This window comes from Antedon bifida, chromosome 1, assembly GCF_963402885.1.
Source record: "Antedon bifida chromosome 1, ecAntBifi1.1, whole genome shotgun sequence".
Classification (NCBI taxonomy): Eukaryota; Metazoa; Echinodermata; class Crinoidea; order Comatulida; family Antedonidae; genus Antedon; species Antedon bifida.
In genome coordinates this window covers 3,436,346-3,461,894 of record NC_136226.1, presented here as the reverse complement: position 1 = coordinate 3,461,894, position 25,549 = coordinate 3,436,346, and the positions used below count along the sequence as shown (strand labels likewise).

At 32.7% G+C, this 25,549-nt stretch overlaps 2 protein-coding genes across 5 annotated transcripts; one reads left to right on the top strand and one right to left on the bottom strand.

The window, feature by feature from the left end:
• Positions 1-38: 38 nt before the first annotated feature.
• On the top strand, positions 39-7,348 carry LOC144838117 (heme transporter HRG1-like). 3 transcript variants are annotated; one of them, XM_078693479.1, is made up of 5 exons: positions 39-233; positions 3,456-3,509; positions 4,099-4,260; positions 4,751-4,921; positions 5,613-7,348. In XM_078693479.1, the coding sequence occupies exons 2-5, from the start codon at positions 3,482-3,484 to the stop codon at positions 5,759-5,761; spliced, it is 510 nt and encodes a 169-aa protein (XP_078549605.1). In that variant the 5' UTR covers positions 39-233; positions 3,456-3,481; the 3' UTR covers positions 5,762-7,348. The 3 variants fall into 3 exon arrangements, with proteins under 3 accessions (XP_078549605.1, XP_078549620.1, XP_078549612.1); XM_078693494.1 differs by lacking the exon at positions 3,456-3,509; XM_078693486.1 differs by lacking the exon at positions 3,456-3,509 and having other exon boundaries at positions 39-238.
• A 152-nt stretch (positions 7,349-7,500) lies between these two features.
• Positions 7,501-24,975, bottom strand: LOC144837827 (cyclin-dependent kinase 4-like). Of its 2 annotated transcripts, none has more exons than XM_078693105.1 (10): positions 24,849-24,975; positions 19,563-19,741; positions 18,856-19,156; positions 14,442-14,577; positions 13,306-13,473; positions 12,185-12,294; positions 11,679-11,729; positions 10,774-10,906; positions 10,211-10,384; positions 7,501-9,611 (listed from the first exon to the last, which is right to left on the bottom strand). In XM_078693105.1, exons 3-10 carry the CDS (start codon positions 19,101-19,103, stop codon positions 9,420-9,422), a joined length of 1,212 nt encoding a protein of 403 aa, XP_078549231.1. In that variant the 5' UTR covers positions 19,104-19,156; positions 19,563-19,741; positions 24,849-24,975; the 3' UTR covers positions 7,501-9,419. The 2 variants fall into 2 exon arrangements, with proteins under 2 accessions (XP_078549231.1, XP_078549238.1); XM_078693112.1 differs by lacking the exon at positions 24,849-24,975 and adding an exon at positions 20,620-20,713.
• Positions 24,976-25,549: the final 574 nt, after the last annotated feature.

Here is a 25,549-nt window from a genome sequence, read left to right as displayed (position 1 = left end):
AGTCGCTCAGGTGTTAATTTGTGAGGGCGTGTGTTGGTTTTTTAACACGCGGCTTTATCGGTAATTTCTCTCACTGACGTCAATCAGATTCTCTAAAATTATTATTAATTTGTTTTTGGATTTGAGCCCTCTATATAACCACTCGTCGTACTCGATCTGTGACGACACAGCAAGAAAGTCTTGTTTTTGTTGACACACATGACATCGACATCGCCAAACATCTGAAACTTGCAGTAGGGTAAACTTTATTTTAATGTATCAGAGAACATCTGTTTTATCTAATTCTAACGCACACTTTACTGCTGCTAACTAGGCCTAGTTGCTATATATAGTGAAAGCCATACTAGCTATAGCTAGGCTTCTAGTAAGTAGTAGGGTGGTAGTAGTAGTTAGGCCTTTAGTACAACTACAGTGTAAGTAGCTAGCCTAGACTAGGCCGGCCTAGTGTGGTCTAGTCCCCACTACCTACTAGGTAGGCCTAGCTAGAGTGAGTACCGCCACCACCAGTAACATAGCCTAAGCCAGAACTTTAGGCTCTAGCACGTACTCCTAGTCTATATGCCGGATCAGGTGCCGTTTTCGGCCACCTCGACTTATATGGACTATACCATTATTATGATAGGGGTATGGTGTATTATGTTTTATGTAGAGAAGGGTGTCTATTGAATGGGAAGACAATACAATTGTTCTGTTATGTAACCTACAGTACAAACTACAAGGAACAATACAAAACATCAAAAACTAGCAATGCATGTACTTTTTATAAGGCATGTTATTATTAGGTACTGTGTTAGGGAATGCCAAGATTTTGTAACAATATTACTAATTATTACTAATAATTTTATAGACAAATTTAATTAAGAACCATCTACTAACTGGATAAAGCCATTTAGGAAAAATAATAAACAAGTTGATCATAACGAGTGGTTTTCAAAGGCCCAATGCAAAACAACAGGATTATGTAAGATGTTATTAATAACGAAAAAGAAACAGTAAACCATTTTTTATTTAAATGTCCTTCATTAAACTCTGTTAGAAATGATGTATACTTGGATCCTAAGAACAACCTCATAGACAATAATTTAAGTATGTACTGGGATAATTTTAATTGTGGATCTAAGGAATTAAAACACCACTTTATGCTAGACAATTTATTCACTGAAAATGAAACATTAGGAGAAATCTTTGATTTTTATTGTAAAAAATATTTCATGAGCATGGGTTACTAGATCTACAATTTTATCAGCATTACTCCTCTCAACTAATTGATTAATAATTATAGTAAACAAGCTAAAGACATCTCTATGAGGATGTATCTGTAAGTTTTATTTATTTATTAGGCCTATTCTGCTGTATTTTTGTTCTGTTTTTATTTTTGTAGTTATATATATTGTACAATATTTGTTCACATTTTTTTTTTATGTTATGTATTAGTATTTAGAATTTTGTCTGTAAATTGGATGCACCATTAACTGATAAATGTGTGACACTGATATAAAGGTGATTCCTATGAATAAATAAATAAATAAAAACTATATAAGTAGGTATACTTACTTATTATATATAAAAACTAAACTAAACACTACAGTATAATCAAAATTAAAGCATATTAATTAAATACTAGGCCTATGTTTTCCTATCTGGATTTAGACACTTTAAATTTTAGTACAATCGGATTCGAAATTAGAAAATCTTAAATACTACAATACAATCGGAATTAAAACATGTTACTACAGTACAATCGGAATTAAAACATCCTAAATACTACAGTACAATCGATATTAAAATATCCTAAATACTACATTACAATCGGTTAAATTACCTACACTCTATAATGTTGTAAAATATGTAAAAGAATGTTGGCAAATGCATTCTAATCGGCCCAATCCTATCGGTAGATAAATCATATTTTTTATTTGCAAGGAATAAATCCCAACAACATGGATTTAAACCCAAGAACCTGGAATCAGTAGACAAGCACAATTGAAGATTCATTGACAGAAACGAAACGATTGTAGATACAGAAACAAAATGGTAACAGATTAATTATATGTATTTTTATTTTACGACGACTCGGCTATAGTTGGACTTAAAACAACGATTATTCTCTGTATCTGATATTATTCGATTTACCGATTATGGCTACAATTTTCTTGAACTCAACATAAATAAAACGAAAGAAATAAGGATAAGAACATAATTGATCTGACAGTATACATTAATTAAAGTAAAGGAAGTAGAGATTGTTAACAATATAAGTATCTGGCAGTAGTGTTTGACTAAAGCTTAAATGGGTGGACATGTTGATCGTAGTTAAGAAGTTAATAACAAGGCTGTACTGCTTGAGGAAACTCGGTTCTTTGGGGTAAAGCAGGATATTTGTACTATAGAATGTTTATGTTTTACTAATCAGTGATGTTCTATTTGGGCATATTGTATATTGGGCTAGGAATATCAGTAAGGGAGATAAAGACCGAATTGAGAAGGTGCTGAGTAAAGCGGGGAAAGTAATTGGTTTGTCTATGCAAATGCTTGACTAGTTCTGACAGCGAACGGCTTGCCGATGTATTCTATGCTATATTGGAAGACACCAATCATCCTCTTCATGGCGACATTATCAGCTCCGGTTTGCATTCGCTATTATAACGTTTTGATGCAAACGTTGTTCAATTAGAACATGTATTTCTACACAGAAACGTTTAAAAACGTGTTTAAAACGTTTTAGAAAAACCAAACCTAAAAACACGCAATGTCAAACGCTGTGTTTTCTGGGAACAAAATGGTACAGATTTATTGACAAAATTATAATGTTTATTTGTTTTATGTGATAGATCTTATTTTTTATTTGTAACTGGAATAAAAACTTTCTTTATATATTTTCTGTGTCTATAAATCCGTAAAAATTATTCAATATCCACCTTAGGGAATCCACCTAATATATTAGGGAAGGATACCTAAGAAATAAAGAGCCATAATATACTGTATTAACTTGAAAACTTGAATTTAATTCTACAGCATGCAGGGCGTAGTTGTTTTCCCTTTGTTGGTGAAACATAATGCACTAAACAAAAGAACAAAAGCAGCAGTATTTTAACACATTAACACACTCAATTAATAAATAGGACACCCCTATTTTCCCATCTTTTTATAATGGTATAGTCCATACAAGTCGAGGTGGCCGAAAACGGCACCTGATCCTATATGCCCTTCAAATGGTCGTTTGGGCCTGCCTTTTTAATTTTAGCGGCTTCCCTTTTATAAAAGGGTACAGCTACAGTACTTTCCTAATCCTTTTTAAGTGATGCTTAATTTTTACCAATTAAAAGTGAAATAAGAATACACCGCAATAATTTATTATAAGAATAGGCCTAATAAAAAAGATAAGGAGGCAAAAAAGAAGGAGTAATAAAATAATAAACTTGTATAGGTATTTATTAAAATCTCCTCTCATATAGATTTTGCAAGTCATGTTTGTTTAAAAATGTTGGATTTCAAAGAATGTGGCACTGGTAAGATAAAGAATTCCATGTGTTAATGAAATGAATGTAAAAAAGGCTGCCGCGTATAAATGACAACATCCATGGACCATGGTTCACCACCAAAGCCAAATATTTATCATTCATGTTCCTTTAACTTAAAGACACGACCTACGATTTTTGACCTAATTTAAGGTCACACACTACATTTTATTGGTTGATTCTAATAATTTTAGTGGCCCGCTATAAATCGCAACGTGCATCGCGCGCGGATTGATATTTTTATATTTGATGTGATGCACCCACTTCAATCGATCATGTGAAAGGGTAAACAAACAAAAGAACTGTAAATTTTCAGCTAAAATACCAGGTCTTGCCCAATTTGCACAATTAATTTAAGACAAGAAATGACCTGGTTAATGTTTTTAAAGTTATATACTGTATATGCATTATTTTTACAAAATATCAAAAATTTCAGGTCTAGTGTCTTAAAGGTTACATCAAATCATTGTGCATTAGGCCGATCTAGCCTACCTGGATCATCTAAAAAAATATTTTTTTTATGTTTTATTTATAGTGAAATTAATTTTTTAGACCAATATTGAAAACTATTGTATTTCAGAAACTGAAAAAATGGAGAGAAGTGCATCATCACTCTCGAGAATAAGGCTTCGAATTGGTTATGCAGTTACCGGAACTTCTTTAGGTTTGCTGGTTTTAATCGTCTTTTTAGCTGATGAGAAGTTTCGTAATTATCATGTCGCCTGTTGGGGAGGATTCAGTTGTAAGTCAAAATCTTGTACAGTTCTAAAAAAGATATTTAGAATTCTTTTGTTCAAATTTCATCTAAATGAAGCTGGTTAAGATTAGGTCGGTAGAACCCTTTAAATCTCTATGAGAAATATTGTTCATGGGTTTTTAATCTCAGACCCCCAACATGGAAAACTAAAATATTGGGAGGTTTTCAGAAATCATATCCAAACTGTTGAGGTAGCTATTACATTCATAAAATAAAATCATAATTGGCTTTATGAAAAATCTAAAGATATTGCCATCTATTAGTAAACATCAGTATGTCGAGCGTGGCAAATTATTTTATTATAATTTCAATTAATTAAACAACGCATGAATTGATAATAAACGTCTTACAGACCGATAGTATATTTTCAATTCTCTTATCTATATATTATTTTTAATAATTATTTATTTTTTATCAATCAATATAAATTCAAAGATAAAGTTTAATGATACTGATAATTTGAATGTTTTTACAGCTTTATTTGCAATGGTGTGTCTATTTCTTCATCTTCAACACAATAAAGACAATAGCAAAGAACGGTACATCCCTGTCTTATCAATCCTACTGATCATAGGACTTGTAACACAGATGGGATGTATTGTGGCGTTCTTCACGTATATTGTAATGGCAGTCGAACAAGGACAAGGTACTGTAAAACATTATAACTTCTCATGTTGTTTCCAGGATTTTTCCTAAATATTTTCCAGCAAGTTCCAACAAAATAAAAAAAAAATTGTCTTCAGTCCTCACAATGAAACTCCTACTTGCAAATTCAAGAACTCTGAGTTTTTCAAAATTTTGCTTATGTAGACCAGTTGAAAAACCAGGTGTATATAATAGGTACCTCGTAAGGTCAAGACACAACTTTGCGCTGATTACTAGCTGCATTATGGGGTATGTTTTCATACGTGTTTGATCCCAAAAAATGACCGGGGTAATAATGTGAAGCGTTTAGAAGTGTTGTGCAATAAGCGCTATATAAGAACAAATATTATTAAACTGCAGAAAATAAGTTGCAGAAGTCTACATTAGCAAACTTTTGTTTGCAATATGATTTATATACCAACCGCATTTCTGTTTATTCTGTTGGATGGTCAATCGAACAGTCACTATTATGGTAGTTGACATCATAGACAACAGTGGTCAATAAAAAACCCACTGCAGCTTAATATTGTACAGCTATAGTCAGTTCTTATAGACACTTCTAACTCCAAGAGAATTGATGTTTTTAACTTTTTTTAGTCAGTTTAACTTGTCATTTGAAATTTGTCCAGTTTCTGCTTCATTTCAAAATACTTATAAATATTCTTTTACAATATTTTATTTTTGCTGTTTAGATTTGACGACTTTAAACTGTAACCCGTGCGGGTATTATCTGGCCTCTATATGGGTATTCATGAGCTGGAAGTGGGCGTTCTTAACCTTCCTGTATGCAAGAATGTATCGCAACATCTATACCGTCAGATACGGAGAGATTATCGATTGAGACTCTTTTGAAGCAGTGACCAAATCAAATATAAAGAGCAATATAGTCAGTTGATTTTAAATATTCATCCATTCTTTTGTGTGTTTCAGACTTGTTCAAATTACTTCAGCACAAAGATATATATATAAGCACAGATTCAATGCAGATTAATGGTTAAAAAAATTAATGCTGTGGATATTTGAGGGAGGCATTTATTTGAATAAATATGGTATAAAATTAAAATAACATTATAATAGATTATGTCGGTTATTTAAAACCATTATATCACTGGGTGTTTTAGCTGTATGCCTGCAAATTCGTAAATACTTATATATAATATAAAAATAAATAATATATTTTATAATAGTTAGGCTGCAAATATTTGGATTATAGTACTGTATGAAATTTAATTACAGAAGTACTGTATTATTGAAAGCATCAGATAAAGAGATATCTATAATCGCCATCAATGAACACATAGATGTGTTGTATTGACTTCCTCTTTATTTTGTAGTGTTTAAATGATATATTTTTGCTCGTAGTCAAATATTTTTAGTCAAAATACAGAGTTACTTTTTAAATGATAATAATTTATAATAATAATCTAATATTTATGTTTTTTAAGGAGTGTGATCGGCGGCCATAGACTCTATTTCTTCAAAAGTCAGAGCGTGTTCCCCGGGGTGTCACTAACCTACACATGCTAATAAACTAAAATACACAGCAGAAAAAAGACAATCACACATAGGTTATCTAGCAAAATAATTCCAACAATTTATTGTCTCAAAAATTGTCACTTGTTATAATTATTTAACAAACAATTTGCTTAAAAATACTAAGCAAAAATATTTTCACAATCAAAAGAGTAACAACAACAAATATTACTTTTCTACTGTTATGTATACAGTACTTGCATTGTATGTATCAACATTCACGAAATTCAATATATTCTGAATACTACTACTAACTCACAAAATTATACTCCATTCCAGGGGTAAACTTCAGCCCCACAATTAATACAAAGATAACTCTATTTATACTGTAGTACCAACTGGCCCAAAATTTGTCAAACAAAGGGCCATACAATTAAAATTTAGAATATAAACATTACTTTTCTTAAAATGTATTCAACCTTTTTTAAATAAACATGGGGCATTTACCTCTTTTACCCCTAAAATCGGCACCCTGAAATACTAGGTATTATAAAAATCTATGGCAGTATACAACTCACAGCACACAAGAAAACAAAGCTTTTTTCATTCTGTAGAAAATAAAGAATAATTTTAAAATGACCAAAATAAACCTTTTAAAAGACCCATGGTTTTATTTTGTTGTTATGCATGATGTATGTGATTTGTGGCGCTTTTTCATGATTAAATTTGAACCTCTGAGTTCCTGTCTTTACAGCATCCACTACTACACTAGCAGACTACATTCAAAACATGATCAAACTAACACTATTATATTCTATACAAGGATTCCTAAATGCATTGAACTATTATTGAATCAGTGTTCTCCCAAAGCAGGTTTTTCCAGCAAGATTTGCCGGATTAAACTGGCTCCAACCGGTATTTAAAATGGTGTAAGAAAATTACTGTATACATAAAATACACACTTATCTAGTGGCGGTTGGTTAGACCTAGCCATTAAAAACATAGACCAAGAGAAATCGAAGGCTATATTTAGTCAATCGGATAGGCCTAGTACATTATCACATTATTTGAGTTTTTTGTATTTAGTAGAGTAGTTACAGCTTATAGAATCAATGAAATTGATTTCTATATTGGGAGAACACTGAATGGTTTTCAATTATTAGCAATGGAAACAGAATATCAATGTCTGAATTTGTTATGAAATTTACAACGCATGATAAGAGTATATTATTTGAATGTTGAATGCTGCCAGATGGCATTTGTAATATCCAAATATTAAAATAATATTTACAAACAATTATTCCAATTTTGATTAGTTTACAATGACAATTACTTTCATAATTTTGTAGATGGTTACTGTATTAAGTTAAATTTTATTACTTTTTATTACAATAGTTGTAAATGTATTGTATTCAAATTTGTTAATACTGTACCCTGATTTTATTATACAACAAATAAGAAATTCCTAAGTACAGTCAAGCTGATTAATGTAATTAATAATATTTAAATTTTTATATGAAATAAAATGCTGAAAGCACCTGTCAAATATTGTTATATTACTGGTTACATGAAATGTTTAAAGACTAGCATAGTTAGAACTAGAAGAATCCAACCATGAGATTATTAAGTGGCTGAAATTAGGCTTATCTGACTGGTCTGTTTTGAGGAAATCTCGGGACTGCATTACAGAGCCTGGCCTTCAAGCCGCAACTTCAGAGACCTTCCTAGTTCTCTAGTTGTAATAGTGATACAGCACATGATTTGGTGAGTATTTTGGAAAAATCTTACTGTTAAAATTGCATTTAAGCTATGTATATGATACTGTGTATTTAGAATTTACTAACAATTTATTGCTGCTTGTTGGCTGTTGCAGATTAACTTGAAATTTCATAACATACTTAAAGCTGAAAGGGTTTGGCGACTTAAAAAAGAATGTTGCATAAATAGAAATTGTGATAGGAATGTCTTTTAATTGACAATTGAACAGAGAGATTATAACTAGCTATGTACTCTCTTAGGACTAACTCTTAGGCCCTACCATGTTACTTGTCGGATCATAGTAAACACAAATCCTAGACAAGGCCGTAGCGAGAGGTTAAAAAACAGGCGAAACAAAGAGGCTTTAAAATATGACGATCTTTGCTGGGGAATTGGGGTGGTGGGTAGTAAACATTGAAAAGCGCCTCGTCTGCCTCATGCTGGCTACGGCTCTGCTAGATCAATACTGCCTAGATATTCTACTATGTATATTTTCATTCTCTTACAGATTTCCTATCCTAACTATTTATACACCTTATTTATTTCAGTATTACTATCACTGGGCAGTCTGGAGTCTCATACATGGTATGTAGTATTAATGCAAAGTATGTTATAATTACTCGGTAGTTTCCTCAATGTAAGCGCTAGCCATTGAAATGTGTCAGTAAGTAAATAAATACTGCACATGTAACATTTTAGTAGAAATGGTGTTTTGTCTGCGTACCTAAAGAAAGAGGTGAAATATAGATTTTAAATACATGTTCAAACTGCAAACAAACCATTTATTTATACAGAATAAAGGCCAACTCAGACAGCATCGTACGACGAGGGCCGACAAAACTGAGTTTAATCCCGACAAGACGAGTCAAAATAGCTTTGGGCATAGTTTTTAGGTCATCAGGAGAACTTCAAACATTTAATTTTCTCCCAATGAGACGGTTCATCGGGCTTCGTCGTACAATGTTGTCTGAGTTGGCCTTTAGGCAATGTACCCCAATCTATCAGTCCAGTATTTTGGTCCCTTTTTCAAACTAATTTTTATACTCGCATTAAGTGTGTAAAGATGTGACTTAGTAACCATTTGAAACATCTGGTACAAATATTTTGCATACTAAAATCTTGAAAACACCTGTAACTGTATTTAAATTAACATCATCCTTCCTGAGGCTCATCAAATGAAAACATAATATTCTTTCTCTTATTGGTAGCAACCAAAAAAACAAACTATTAATAAAAAATATATATTTTCTAATTTTGTTCCAGAAAGATCATAAGTCCTTTGAACTTCCAGGTCGTAGTTCATCCAAGGACAATGACCCATCTGTAGAAGATTCTGTTGTCAGTGACATGGACTGGGACGATATGGAAGTGTCATTGGAAGAGGTAGGTCTTGAGGACGAGTCCCTACTGCTGCTCCGACCGTCACTTGCACTACTTCCACTCATCATGTCCGAGCAATCCTATTAAAAAAAAATCGATAAGAAGATTTTAAAAAAATGTTGTGAATTTGATAAACTGTTCAGTTTCTAGCTTTTATTCTGTGGAATGAAAGTTCTGAAAGACTTTTATTGTATTTACTGTACTGTCAAATTTTTTTTTTTTAATGCAAAGCTAAATTATTTTTTCCAAAATGACAATGCTGTGGGTATCAGTTGCTGGATCTCAAATTTATGGAGACACAAATAAAATAAGCCAAAACAATCTTATATAGTAAAACAGCCAGATTTTGATTATTTCTCAACTTATTTTATAAAATCTCTGAAAATTCAACCCTTTGTAATTTATTACTACTATACTATTACTGCATTGCAATTGAAAAACCAGGCTAAGCCCAAGGTTGTCTGGTAGTGGAAGAATGGTTTGTATTTATATACAGTGTACTGGTCAGGTCATAGGTCAATAATCTTCCATTATATTCCTATTGATATTGAAAAAAATTGATCTTGCTTGAAACATCTATTGTATTGTATATTTTACATCATAGCTTGAAAGTAATCATATTGTAGCAGTTCTATACTGTCAAATGTTATAATTAAAACAAATTCAAAAATAGATTTACTTCTTTTGATTCAGGGGAGGCCATAGTCAAGTCATCCTCTTCCGCATCGTCGTCATCATCATCCTCATCATCGTCTTCATCTTCATCATCGTCATCTTCATCATCTAAAAGGTATGGATGTTGTAATGCATCTTCTGCTGTTATTCTGTTATTCTGGTCAAACAACAACATTCGCTGAAAAATGAAAATATACATTTATATGCTGCCATTCTTTCAGAAAAGAATAAAATTTACAACATCATAAAAGTATAGAAAGTTACTTTGGTAAAACAGACCTGCAAAATTTGAAAAAATACTAAAAAAAACACAAGACAAACCACTAATATTTGCTGTCCTCTATCTGAAAAGGGCTTTTGTTTATTTTGTCGTTATTGTTTAAGTTAGCAAAATACTAATCCATTACACAATAATACAATAAAAAAAGAAACCAGTAGTATTAGAAAAATCATATTAAATCGGGTGAACTGGGAATTGTTCTTAAAATAGGGTGACACCCAACAAAGAAGAAGACCTAAGATAAAGAATCGACTGCTTTGTTAGTGTTAAGCCGCAGCTTAAAGTACCTCAAGTAAATGCAGACCATCTCTGCAGATTTCAGGCACCAGATCTTCCAATGGTCTTTTAACGCAGCCTGCAAAAGAGCTCCATGGTAGGTTGCTGTCGGGCCAATCCTCAACCCTTGGTAATCCAATCACACTAAAACAAACAAAATGTAAATTAAATATTAAATAATAATATCATGGGTTAAATAATTTTCAACTGTTCACTTTGCCCATTCTCGACCGACCCTAAATTTGATCAAATTTAAAAGTAGCTTTTTTTTCAATTAAAACAAATTTTTGTGTGAAAATCACATGCATGAGTGCATTTCCTATAGCGCCCTCATCTTTTAAATGTATATTTTGGCCCAGTACACTAGTCAACATTTTGTAGGCCTTATTTAAATATTGTCATGTGTATTTAAGCAGCAAATCTTCTGTACAAAATGCCAAGCACTGTATTCTTTGCAAAAGCAGCCTGAATATTGGACTTCAACAATTGCAATGAGCGAGTCATTAAAATGTAGCCTTCGGCACAGTAGCGTACATAACCTCATCATTCTATATAAGAAAAGCTCCCTTTTTTGGGGGATAAAATCAATTAGGATTGAGTTCAAAGGTCAAACTGGGTAGTAATACAATTAACTACCCATGAATACAAACACCATTGTGTATGTTATGGGGTTATTAACCAATTTTAACCCTGACACAATTCTACATGATTTGTATTTGTCGATTAATCTAATTGGAAGTTTGTTTGCTTCCATTAGCTCGAATCCAACTCTAGCTCAAGCTTGGTGGTCTTAAGGTATGAATGCCAGGTTATCTGGATGTTGGTTATTCGAGTCCCACCCAAAAAGTATTCTCATAAATAATAACACAATTTTGTTAATTAAATAGGGCAAACATCGGGCAATTTATTTACTTACTCAAAAATTTTGTAAAGTTGATCGACTTCAGATTCTCCACGAAATAGTGGTCTAAAAAACAACAAAATAGTCAATGTATGATTTGACATGCAAAGACCTGACATTTCATTTTTATACTGGGTGACCTCTTCATTGCAAGACTGGTGACTCAATTTCAGGACCATACACACCGGGAGATAATCCCATACTCTTTTCAATGTTATCAGCAGGTCGAGGCAATGAGAGTAAAGTATCTAAAGTAGGATACTAGTATTTCATTTTATATAAAGATGTAGAACATCAATCAGAAAAAAACATCCACACAGACATACTCGAACCCATACCCTAGTCCCTTACCATTACGCCATACCTCTCTCTCTCATACAAATCTGCAATGCATCTTGGGTCATAATGGGCATCACTTATAGATTCTAGTGGGATATGGATAAAAGTGGAGTACCAACAGTGTGTTGTTGGTGATACAACTCTAAATGTTTAAACGAAAGATGATAAAATAGAAAATATACTTTTTGCGGAATAATTCTGCGAATATGCATCCGACACTCCAGATATCTAGAGGGGTGGCATAAATTGCCTGCAGGAGAACCTCTGGCGCTCTGTACCACAAGGTCACAACCTGACACGCAAAAGTAAATAATAAAAATAAATAATATGTTATAAATAAAGTAATGATGATCTCTTTTAAGCTTGGTTTCCACTAGAGACGTAATGATGTAGACACAAAACAAGTGAGTTAACCAATGACAAGCAACAGTTTGAATAATTCATCGCTTGTGATTGGTCAAACTACATATGTTGTGTAACATCCTTGTGTTGCTTCTCTAGTGGGAACCAAGCATAAATCAACAATTTACAAAATCATGTAGTAACTGATTGACACGTTAAAGTTAATAAACATTTTAAACAAAAGTAAACCAAACAAAGGAACGACCAGGGAGACATCCTTGTCACATGTTTTAAAGTGAACAAAGGCAGGGAAAACTATTTACAAAGAAAAAAAATTGTAAAACAAAATCACAACCAACATAGGAAGCAATAAATAAAAGATAGAGGGTATCATGGCAGACACATCCTTACCTCTTAAATAGTTATAGTTTTGTATAACAATTTTACTGTATATGAAATATAGTTTTTATTAATAAAGGATCCCAACGGAAATAAGCTAATAAGCTTTTTGGGCTATCCTGGAAAATCTTGTAACATTGTATGTATTTGTGTGTATTCTAGGGTTTGTCACAAAAACAAATCACTTTGTTACAATTTGTATGTATTTTTTTAAATCATTTTCCAAATTAAATGTCATGCACAGATTCATCATATATATTGTTGAAACTTCCCATTTTTCAACAATTCTACAAAAGTCAATTACAGGATGGAGGTATAACATTTTTTCAAACCTTCATGGTCTATTGGAAAGCGGCTGCCCTGATAGTCTTTGAAGCAGGCGCCACGCTGCTGCCTCAAGATAGCAGGTTGTTTGAAAAGGTTAGAAAGAGCCAATCACAGAAAAGCAATTGCTCATCAGTATCGCACATCTTAATCCTATTGGTTATAACTCCTGTTATTTTTATACCTCCGTGGTTACAATAAGCTTGGCCACACCAATAGTTTACAATTAAATACATACCACAGAAGTTAATGCAATATTATGTGTGTACACACGTGCCAGCCCAAAATCTGCTAACTTCAGCATCCCATTATTGGTCACCAACACATTCTGTGGTTTAATATCGCGGTGTACGATTCGATTGCTATGAAGAAACTCCAAGCCACATAAAAGTTGTCGCATGAGATCCTAAAATTTAAATAAAAAAACATTCTTATCGAGCTCGATTTGTTAGCAATTTTAGTTACTACACAACTGGGCTACTAGTTAATTGTAAGTTTTATAAGATTTCTTTAGTGTTTAGAATCAAAAAACAAAATTTCATGTTTGCCTATTTTGGGTTTATGACAAAGACTTAGTGCTTTATAGCAAAGTAACCAGGGATAGAAGTACAATAGTTATACACAGGAAGCTTTAAATAAGTTGTGAAAGAGTTTTTTAAACACTGTACATATGCCACTTGGGAGGGAAAAGTAATAAAAGATAATAAAAATGAACACATGAATGAACTGATGATTTTACCATAACCGATAAGAATTAGTTTTTGTTCTATAGAACTATTGTTAAAGCCGACCGTACCATCTAGTATATTCCACACTATGTATATATTCCAGGGTTTATCACAAAAACAATTATCAAATCCCATTGCCCTTTAATACAAATTTGTTTTTCCTAAAAATAGAAGGTATACAGAATGTCATTGGGGCAGGAAACGAGAACAAAGAAGAGATGCTAGAGTGATAGCTTGGCCAGACTTTGTCCATTCATTAGTATTGACAAGGGGGATATGCAAGTACAAAGGCTACTGCTATCCCACCAACAAAAATAGCATAGCAGTATTAATACAGGAACTAAAATTACTAGGCTATCAAAGATTATCAAATTGTTAATGAGCTTGCTTAACCTCCAAGTACTGTATGATCAGTCCTGATAGGCCATTTCCTGAAGCTAACATTGCCTTTGTTGAAAACCAACCAATTAGGTAACCTGTTACTTAAACTCCATCTTTTCCAAGAATGAAAGGAAGTGTTGGATAAAGTTACAAAAAAAAAAGTTGCAGTTAAGAAACATTTTTATTTGGGATTCTACTTTCACTCCATTTTGAAAAACTGAATTTTGAATAAAGTTAACCGCAGGCAGAGAGAACATATGTATACCTTGATTTTTTCTGGAGATAGGCCCGGAGACGGACAGTTCTCAATGTATGTTGCAAGATCCTGGTCTATATGTTCAAACACCAATGTCAGTTTCCTATCTGTATTTGTTGTTTCTCCATGGACAACATCAAGCAACCTATAGATATATAATTATGGAATATTTGTATTTAGTATTTTTTATATAGTATGCACGCTCGTGGCCAGCGGTGTTTGTAGAGTTCCCCCTTTTCCTGAAGTGTCCTTTTCAAACAGAGACTATCAGTTAAGTGCTAGTAAATAGGCCTAACCTAAACTCATGAAGAACAATTTTTGTCCAATCTTCTACCTACAGTATAGTCAGCAGACAAATTACTGTGTAGGCTAAATTTTTTTTCCCTGTTGCTTACGCTTCTTGTTGCAGTGCACAAGGCCACTTTTTGAGAAAAAGAGAACGCCTCTGTAAAAATCCTGGCTAAAGGCTTGCAGTATGTTTAATAAGGGGTTGGGTACATTTTACCATGTGTAGATTTGATGGTCACTTTTAAATACACTTTTCACAGCATCTTTACTTTTAGTATATTATTAATATTATTATATTTTTCATTTGGATTAATTCATATTCATATATTATTGTTCCTGATTACTGATAAAATTTAACCTTGGTTTAACTATATGGAACAAAACCTTGCCGTTTCAATTTCCGATATTGAATCTGTATCCACACTCTGTATTTAGAAAATCAATACAAAGTTTTTACAACTAGCAAATGGATCCACAGGTCAAAGCCTTTCAGCACATTCTTTGCATTCCTAAGTCTGCAAATAGGCTTATAGCTATTGGTTGTAGCATCCATGTTGGAAATGGGTGCGAGATTATCCCACAGCTTCAAATGGTGTTCTACTTATAAATGTTATTACACAAGATTTTGGAAATAATATTCAATCTTATTTCTCTCCTCTACAGTCAATTCTGTATTGTTGAACAAATTTATAGATTATTTGGTTTGGGCTCATCATCAATACTGTATGTCCATTGAGGTTTGAGAACAAACATACCTGCTGGTATTACATGGAAAGATATGTTTACCAATGACACTTATTCCTTTCTTAGGCTTCAGAAAATAATAATAATGTCCATCCGCATTGGTCTTTTAAATCTGCTAACTGTGAGGTACTTAACTATTGTTGGTTCAGAACATCAATATAAAATTCTTGGAAAGCAATGCGTTCAGACCTACTGTACCTCTACTGTGTACAAATGTACAGTATATCAGTCACCAGAACTGACTTGTTTTCTTTTTTTCTTCAGGAAATGCCTTCACCGGAAATTTAGTATCATGTGCGAGTCTGGCTGTAAAGTCTATGTACAGAGTACTGTACAAGTCGTGGAGAGGCGCTGTTTATTTACAATCTATTTTATACGAAAATACCCGCTAATGTTTGAAAAACTATGTTAATGTTTTTCTTAGGTCAGGTAATTGTAGTAATAAGTTTAAAATTTAGTGGGTAATGATATTGGTTGGCTATCATAATAAGAGAGAATTGAGCAACGTACAACAAAACAAGCTTGAATTTAACTAATATGTTGTGCTTCAACTTATGCAAAGTGCAAATTACATTTTGTAATAAAGAAAGGTTTCAAATGTTGTTTAAGATTCATTATGCATTTAATGTTTTTTTTCTGGATGAGGAAGTAACATGTGTAAGATTACCACAACATAGGTCTGCAATATTTGATTACACCATACTGTATGTCTTAGAGATTTTATTACATCAGGTTGGTTTAGTCCATTATTTAATATTTTAATAATTAATTTTCATCTTTAGGTTAACAAATAAGCACTGTACACTGTGTAATTGAATACTTTAATCATAGAGGTATAAAATTATACCTCCATGCTTTAAATTCTGCATTAGTTTTTATCGTTAGCCTAACGTGACTGGACCTGATTAAGTAGTATAAAACTAGCTTATAAATAAACTGAAATAATGTTTTATGGACAGTAAAAAGTTTAAAAGTTCAACCACTGAATTATGGAAAATTGATTAAATAATAAGTGAAAACTTCCTAGGACACTTCCTAAACCCCTCACCCATTAACCCAGAGTTCTTGAAAAAAAGTGGACATTGGTTTCCTGTTTGAACAATGAGCTTAAGCTAACAACAATACCATACCACCGCTTTACACTGACCGGAAGCAAAAAGGTCTATCACAAATTAACACAAAAAAAGAATTAGCATGCAATTACTTGCTATTCATAGCCTACAGTCACAGAGTTCTCAACTTGCTATAAAAAATATTACACATTCTCAGAAACATCAGTATGATATCAGAATGACTTTTCGACTCAATAGCTAGCTATATATATTGTTGTAAAATATGGTTGCTTGGCTTTGGAGTCACAGACCCCAACTACAACTCACTGCAAGCTGATGCTGTGGCACAATTTTTGTAAAATATCATACTAAAGTAGGCCTAGAGGTCATAGTTTATGTCTACAACATTCGGATAATGTTTCATGTTGGTAAACTTTCAAAATTCTGAATTTCTTTACCCCCTACCAAGTTCTGAACTCAGTTTTAAAAAAAGTATTTAGGCCAAATGACAAATAATTAGCACATAACATTGAACTTTAGGGTTTGTACTACTGTACTATTTTATCAGGTTCCTTCTAAAGCGATCAGTATGTCACATGATTGGTTGTAGCATTGTATTCTGCACATTTCTCAAAACAACACAACCAACGCTTTCCCCAACCCCACTAAAATATGCCTTAGAAATGTCTTAGTTACTAATGATGTACAGTATGGTACCAACCACACGATACAAACGCCTGTCTGGTGGTAGGGGGTATGCTGGGGGTATGGCGAACGCCTACTGGTGTGGATTTCTAGGGCATATAAATTATTACTGTAGGTGACATTGAAAAATGCGCAACCAATCATAACTCAAGAAATTTTTATTCATGTGAATATATTCGCTAATGGAAAACAACCTTAAGAGACCGCCTGAAATGCGCGAATATGTGAATATCCGAGACATAAATAGGTATTCAATGCATACAATTTTTATTCCATTGAATAAAATAGAAATAGGCTATGCACTGCAATGACTTCTTATTAAAATATTTGCATAATATAACACAAGGTCAACAATCCTACCTACTAAAAAAAATAATAGCTTATTATATAATAGACCTGGGCAGTATAAATATAACCAGTTCAGTACCTATCCAACAATGTTTAAACTATAGTCATAAAAAGTATCCCACAGTATGGTGGGAAGAAGGGATGATTTAAATATATGTTACCACCCCCTGCTTTTAATTGAGGTCACTAAAGGTCAACAGGTCAATATCATGGGTCATGAACACTTTACAGATTGGATGCTAAATAATTATATAATCCCTAACCTATATTTGGATAAGCTTAGCCTGGTATTTTTATGGTATTATAATGTGGAATACTAGGGGCATAGGTTATTAACTTCAATCTTTCACCTAAGGTGGCACTAAATATTTTCATGTTGAGTTCAATGCTGGTGTTTGTCCCTGAAGTCTAAAAATGCCATTCCCATGCACAATAATATTGAGTAAATTCAATCTATCATTTCCAACTGTTTATCTATTCAAGGCAATATTTATTAAATTATAACTACTTGAATGAACTTTTCTTTCTAGGTATTCCATCCAGTGTAATGTAATAGTAGGAAGTGATTAATTAGGCCAAGAGAAAATAAAAAAGTGTTACCCATTAACATACAGCCACTTTAGATTATAAATATTTATTATGTGTTAATTTATTGTGCTTGCTTTAGTTATTACATCTCACAGTAGCTACTATAGTGTAAACAAAAGGGTTGTTTGATGATGTAAATACAGTGTGAGACTAACAAATATAGTTTCAATGAGACTAAATGGCCAAGCAGGCGCCATAATACATAGCCACTCCATTGGCGTGGTTTCACGGCTGAATCTCTCTTAATTGATATTGATAAAACAAGTCTTCTCGGATAAGGACTAACCCCAGGTCCAGTGTATTTCATTCGAGCAGAGTATCCGGAAGTTACACCTCAGTATACAGTACTACAGTATAGTATAGTTTCACACCGAATGTCCCTATTGTCGATAGAAAAACGCCACCTGTATGGCTGCCAAGAGATGATGCGCCACCTTGATTGGTGGTTCCCACTGGAGAATGCAAGGCAACGCAAGGACAGTTTGAATAACCTATCCCTTGTGATTGGTCAAATCACTTGCATTGCCTTATGCCCTTGTGTTGCGTCTCTAGTGGGAACCAAGCATTACAGAAAAAGCATAATAAAAAAGTGACATAAAAGACATAAATTGAGCTTTGATATAATATGAAATAGCACCATATGTACTTGTAAGGAAAGAAAAAGATTGACAATTTACATAAGTAGCAGCGATCCTTACCGTACAATGTTTGGGTGTTCGCGAGCATCCAGATGTTTTAAAAGTGCAATCTCTCGTAGAGTTGACATGGGCATGCCCTCCTCTGCCCCCTGTATACGTATCCTTTTAAGAGCGACAACATCTCCAGTATCTTTATCACGACCTCTATAGACTGTTCCGTATGCACCGGTGCCTATTTTCTCAATCTCACAGTAACGCTTGTTATAGATAGCTATATCTTGAGATGAGGAAGCGGGTGATGTGTTCATTGTCCCATAGCAGGCCAAACATATCACAAACACAACATGGTAAAGCCAAGTGCCTTTAAAAAAAAAGTTAGATATTTTTACACGCCTCTTTGAATAAATAACACAATTTGTTTAACTAGTTAAATCAAGGCAATCTAACAGGACACTGAGTTAGACTTGCCAAGATAGGAACTCCTAACAGTCCTTTGATCTTATGTCTGCCTGCAACAAATACCAACAGTATGGACATATCCTCGACGTGCTGTGCCCGTTAAGGGCGTAGAACTGATCGTGTCGCAGCCACAGATAAACTTTTTGATCTCCGAAGCTCAACATCATGTTGTTAGATTTCCTTGGTTAAATTAATAAATTTATTAAAGATGTATTGTTGTTGTTTTAATGATTTTTGCTAATTGAAAATATTTTAACAAAAACCTTTTTAGATATATCTTCTAAACAAAGAGAGCGCTAATTACTTACTTAAATAATTAGTAATTACTGATCAGATCTCACGAACAATATAGAATGCAGTTAGGCCAGTCAACTTCAACAAAATTTAAGCATAGACTTCACAGACAAGTGTGTGTGGGACCTGAAGATAGTTCAACATGTGGTTTCAATTTTCTCCTTACATTCTGATGCCTTCTAACCTTCAGAGTCTAAAGCAAAACATTGGAGATGGTTAGTTTACAATATTATTAAATGATTATACAAATATTTGGCATAAATTCTTACAATTTTTCTGCTGATAAAACTGTCAGTTTGCAAATTGGTATTCTCTGATAGAATGTTTGATAGTATTTGAAAGATGAAAGCAACATCCAATCATTTTAACAGTGTAGATAATTAGGTATTTTGGCACTCCCTTTTCCAGAGGATAAAAGGTTACAAACTAGATTGTTTATGAACTGGAATGAATTTGGTTTTTCTAAGGGTCATAATTTGTAGATGGACAGCTCTCCAATTTGTCCAAACCATGGACAAGAATTATAGTCAAAGTTGGGCCAAGCCTACATTTTTTTGTTTGATGTGAATTTTCAGTCCAGATTAAAGAACATTAACCAGAACTAAGTATTATTATTTCACAGTTTTTTGGGTTATACAGTAGAAGAATACCTTGGGCCTCCCCATTTTTGACAGCTAAAATGACAACTTTTAGATAACTTTTACACACTATTATTAGATTATAGATAGGGCTCCTAACAAAAAATCTTTGATCCACCTTTGAAGCCCATTCTAAAATATCAAATCTGTATTATTGACATCTCTATTTAGAGTTTATTTAGTGACAGAAAGAGCACAGGCAGAAAAGTTTACAAAATTGAGCTCATTTTACAACTAAAAAAGTCTTTCAGTAGCGATATCTGGTTAAATTTTAGATCTAGATCAAATTATTTTACAGAGCTTTCAAAGTAGCGACTGCAGCGAGGTGAGAAGTCAATCAACCATGAATGAATGCTGTTGGATGACTTCTGCGCCTCGAATTAGAAGCTGTACAAGACGCGATTGTCTTTATCACATGGTCAAAAGTACCTACACAAACTGCCTTGCGTTGACTCCCTCCATGCAACTGTACATTGAAGTTTTTTGTATCCCCATGCACCTGTAAATTACATACTAGATTGCACGTCGTCGTACACGCTGCACTGCGCCACTTGTTTTAAAAGCTTGCTATTATCATACAAACACATTTGGTAAATCCCAGTAAAATAATTTTTGCCAACTTTTGTAGACTAAACTCTGTCATACAGTTAGCATCTTATTTATTATAAAAATAAAGTATAGTATTCAAAAATTGTTTTTTGGAAAAGAAGACAAAAAAAACCCCTAAAAGAACCTCATGATGAAAGTATACCAACTGTAATGTGTTTCTTTGTTTGGATAAGTTTTACTGCCAACTTCCTGATTTTAAAATATTCTCTTTGTTTGAATGTTTCTCTGGAGGAACATTGTGAATAATTTGTGGAACCTACTTAAGATCTGTAAAACCAAACTAACTAATTGAGCAATAAATCATCATTAAAACAACAAGAAAAATCATATTGTGCTAATTTTAAGAGGAACATGTGTTGTATTAAACCATGGAGTAACTTACTCCTCCACGATTAAACTGTAGGCCTACTAACTAACTACTGTAGTACAGTAGATTTTTACATTAGTATGGTATATCAGCAAAGTGCAAGCCTCCCAATACCAAAGTCTGGGGATTCATCTCTGACTCTAATCAGTTATATAATCTAGATCTTTTTAAAGTAGAGTAGGTTTTACATCAGCACTTATTGTGGTTTATCAGCAAAGTGCACACTTCCCAATCCACCAGGTCTGGGGTTCAACTCTGTTATTGTCATTTAGATTGGTTTTTAAATATCTGTTACAATGTGTTGTTAGTCTTCAGCAGAGCAACAAGTTAATTTTTGTTCTTTTATCTTTATGTTATTTGACAGAACTGTAGCTTTACATCTTAAATTTGTTATTTTGTTTGGCCGATAATACTTGTTTATATTTAAATATAAGTGTTGTTAATCATGAAAAAGTATACTCTCCAAACCAAAATCATTGGGCTTATTCAAACGACTGGGTGTTCATAAATTGTAAATATTAATAATAAAACAGTTTTGGAAATTCTGGTTTCTGGAGTGTTTACATTTGGTTAATTTCTCAGATAGTTGATTGGTACAGTAGAAGCAACAAATATTCACAACAAATTCACCTACAGTATTGTCTATTCTTTCAAAACCTTGTTTCTCCCAAAGTTTTCATGAGGGCAACATCGTTTTGTCTTTTATGAAAATGATGTTATTATTTTACACTAAAAACATGACAATAATACAAGGTTTTTCCAGAATTCTTGTATGTAGGATAAAAATAAAAAGTCTTGTATAATGTAATACGTAAAAAATAGGTTTATGGTAAAAAATAAACTTAACATTTTCTGCTTTCTGATTGGCTGATTTCTCTTTATTTACCATATTATTTGACCAAATAAAAAACAAAAATAACGGGTCAGGAAAAACAAAAGCCAATATAACTCAGTGGTTTAGCAATTTCTTTGTAATTGCAACTAAAAATGTCACCATATACATTGGGAACAACAACTTAATTTCAGCAAAAATAAGATACTGTACATTGGGTAAAATAACTCAATTTCAACAAAAATAGAGGTATACATTTTTGGAAGAATAGTTTTTGGACGACTCTTGGTGTGTTGATGCACCTCATAATAAAGCTTGGGATGGGATTCAGGTGAAGCGACAGAGCCAACATGTGGAAAAACATTACATTTTATAAGTTTGTTGATCCTGAGCATGGGTAAAAGTTTTTTCTTATTATTTTTGACAAAAATCATTGTTCTTTTGTTAAAATTAATAATCCCCCATACCAATCTGTTGTGTTATTGTGTTAAGTTTTGTACTTTATTCATACTGCAATGCATTTAAAAAATTGTGAGTATTTGTGGAAACCTGCTTAAGGCAGAGTTCTCATTGCATCTGATACTAGGGCTGTTATATTCGCTTGATTTAGTTCTTTACCAATACCAGCTTCGGCCTGTAATTTACATTCTGTTTTAATTGTAAATTTCCTGTGGAATTTAATATTTTACTAAAAAAACTATTATGAAAAAACAGAAATTTTAATATTTAAAATTGTGCAAAAATATTACAGCAAATCCTAATCAACCTCCAATAATATTAATAAATAAATAATTATAATTTAATGAAATCATCAACAACAACAATATAGTTAAGCTGGTCAGAAGTTGGACTTCTTCTAATTTTTTTTTATTATTAATGCTTTTTTAAGTTATTTTGAAATATGAAGAAAATGATTGAAGGTTGGTTAGTCTTGTAAATTAAAAATTATCCCACCTACAGTAATAAGTAATATGCCCTCATATTTACCAGTTGATTTTATAATCCACCCACTGTAACAAACTTGATACAATTCAATTAAAAAAAAAACACTATACAGTATTTTATACAGTGAAAATTATTCTGTTTAAAACTACAAAAATATCTTCATTTAATGCAGCAGTTATTCAATATTTAATTTATATTTAATTACACAAAAAAATCTACTCTCTGTTGATTATATTGTTGTGTGGAGGTCTAATGAGGCGAAATAAAATTGGATGTTGGCCTGAATGAAATAAATCATGATTTTAATCAGTACACTTGTAGTTCAGGGATTTAAAAAAAATGTTAAACATTAATAATATTTATATCTCTTGTGTGTTTATTTCAGTTTTCTGGTGGTTCCCAGTAAAGGTAAAAGTAGTTTTGATAATGATAACAACAATTGATAAGGTAATCAGGTCTATGTACAGTATTCTGTAAAAATGAAATTGAAAGTTCCAAAATGGAGGTATGCATGGAAGAAATAACTCAACTCTACAAACTACAATTCCCTGATCTCTTAAGAAAACTTTCAAAGGCTTTATGGAGAACTGATCTCCATAATAAAGGTACAGCAATTGGTTAAGTACTGTATGTCAAGCCCAATACATTGATAAAAGCTGGGCCTTCTATAATAAGATCCCATTCATTAAATGCAAACACAACTACTTGAAATGCTTGCCTAATAAAAAGCTGCTTTAGTAATAATGAAAGCGACATGGGCTGACAGTCAATAGAAAAGTTGGTTCCTAAGCCTATTATAACTAATCATTACTAATTACTAGAGATATTTACCATTATAATACTGGGCATAATATGGGTGGGGTAACCAATCTAATATCTTAGACCTGTTGATTTATTTTAGAACCTTTCTACCCTACCAAAAGGCAACCAACACAAATCCTCATGTTTATATCTTATTCAAACACTTTTTTAAGAAAACTGACAGAAAATAAACTAAAGCTGCTGTTCATACATGTATTTAAAAGTATGCCACTTAAAAGTACTTATACTATAAAGTATAATTACAATAATTTATTGTACAGTATAATATAAAATGCAACACACTTTTTTCAGAGTATTATTTTGTTACCGTCCAGGATTCCAAAAACAGGAAAGCACTAACATAATTATAAATTAATAATAATAGTCCATTAACAAAAAACATCAAAGAGTATGGCGCCCAAGAACAACTCCCTGGATATATTACCATATTTCTGGACATTTAGACATATTTCCTAACCTGAGACTGAGAGCCTGTCCCATAAAGAAAATGATGATGAAACTCACCTCATTTTATTATTAATTAAACCAAAAAAAACGGTTCCGAAACCATATGCCTATATATATATATTATTATTATTTCATTTATTGAATTGAGGAACCTACAATTAATTTCAATTTAGTGTCTAAATAATGATATTCTATTTCTTTTCCCCCAAATACAGACATATGCCAAGCCTAGTAATAGTATAAATGTTTGTCTATTGTCAGAGCATTGATTGTGCAACACACGTGCGGCGTGCGCACGGACGTCTTTGGGTGGTACTGTACATTAATTACAATAATAATATTGAACATATTTACAGGAGTACTGTAACTGTTTGATATACGTAAGATCAAAATATTACTCAAGTCTAGGCCTAAACCTAATTATTAAAATTTGTCTATAAAAATAAAAAAATTATTTAAAAAAAATAAAAAAAATAAAATATTGATTGTTCTTGTGGGCCCACCGACAGCTTGTTGTGTACAAACCTGCATCATACACAAAAACCAAGCTGAAACATGGATATGATGAGTGGAGAAATGAATATTAACGCTAGCCTAGAGAACAATAAAGCATGGCCTAGCTAGGCCCTGCGTCACTCACCAGGCAGTATGTACAAGGTATTTTATCACGGGATCAGTCGTGGGAACAAAGTCCTATATAAACGATGCTGTATAAATCGAAACTGATGACCCGTTTAGTGTAAATGCTGGTGGTCTTACAAATTCCGTTTACCAGCTGATAGGCAGTGAAAGCACGTGTTTGATGACGATCGGGAGGTGGTCTTTAACTCATTCGTGGCATTTGATTGGCCTTGAGTCAATACAATAGTCACGTGAACGTGTTGACCAACCAAATGGCTTCACGGTTTGTAAACTTTTGTCCAATCAGCATCCTCTCTGTTTATATAGAAGACTTAAGTAAACAATACATTTGTATTGTGCTGTATGTTGTATTTGTTTGTCCAGAGCGCGTGTAGATCTTTCTTTACTTATTTCGCATATCTTCGAATATTATAGTATTATCTAGTGTGTATACATTTTATATGGTTGTATTGTTCAGTATATATTAACTATTGATGAAGAATTAAGTTCACTTATATTTCCGACTTACGATTATCTCTGGTTTTTGTTGTTGTTTGAGTACTAAATAAATATGAATAAGAAATATTAAGTCATCAGAAATTAAATTCTTCGTGATTATCACTAATATTTTTGACCATCTATGTAGGTATTATGGTGCTGCTACAGGAGCCTACTTTATAAAATGAAACGTTGAAGTTTAAGAATACAGTAAAAATATAC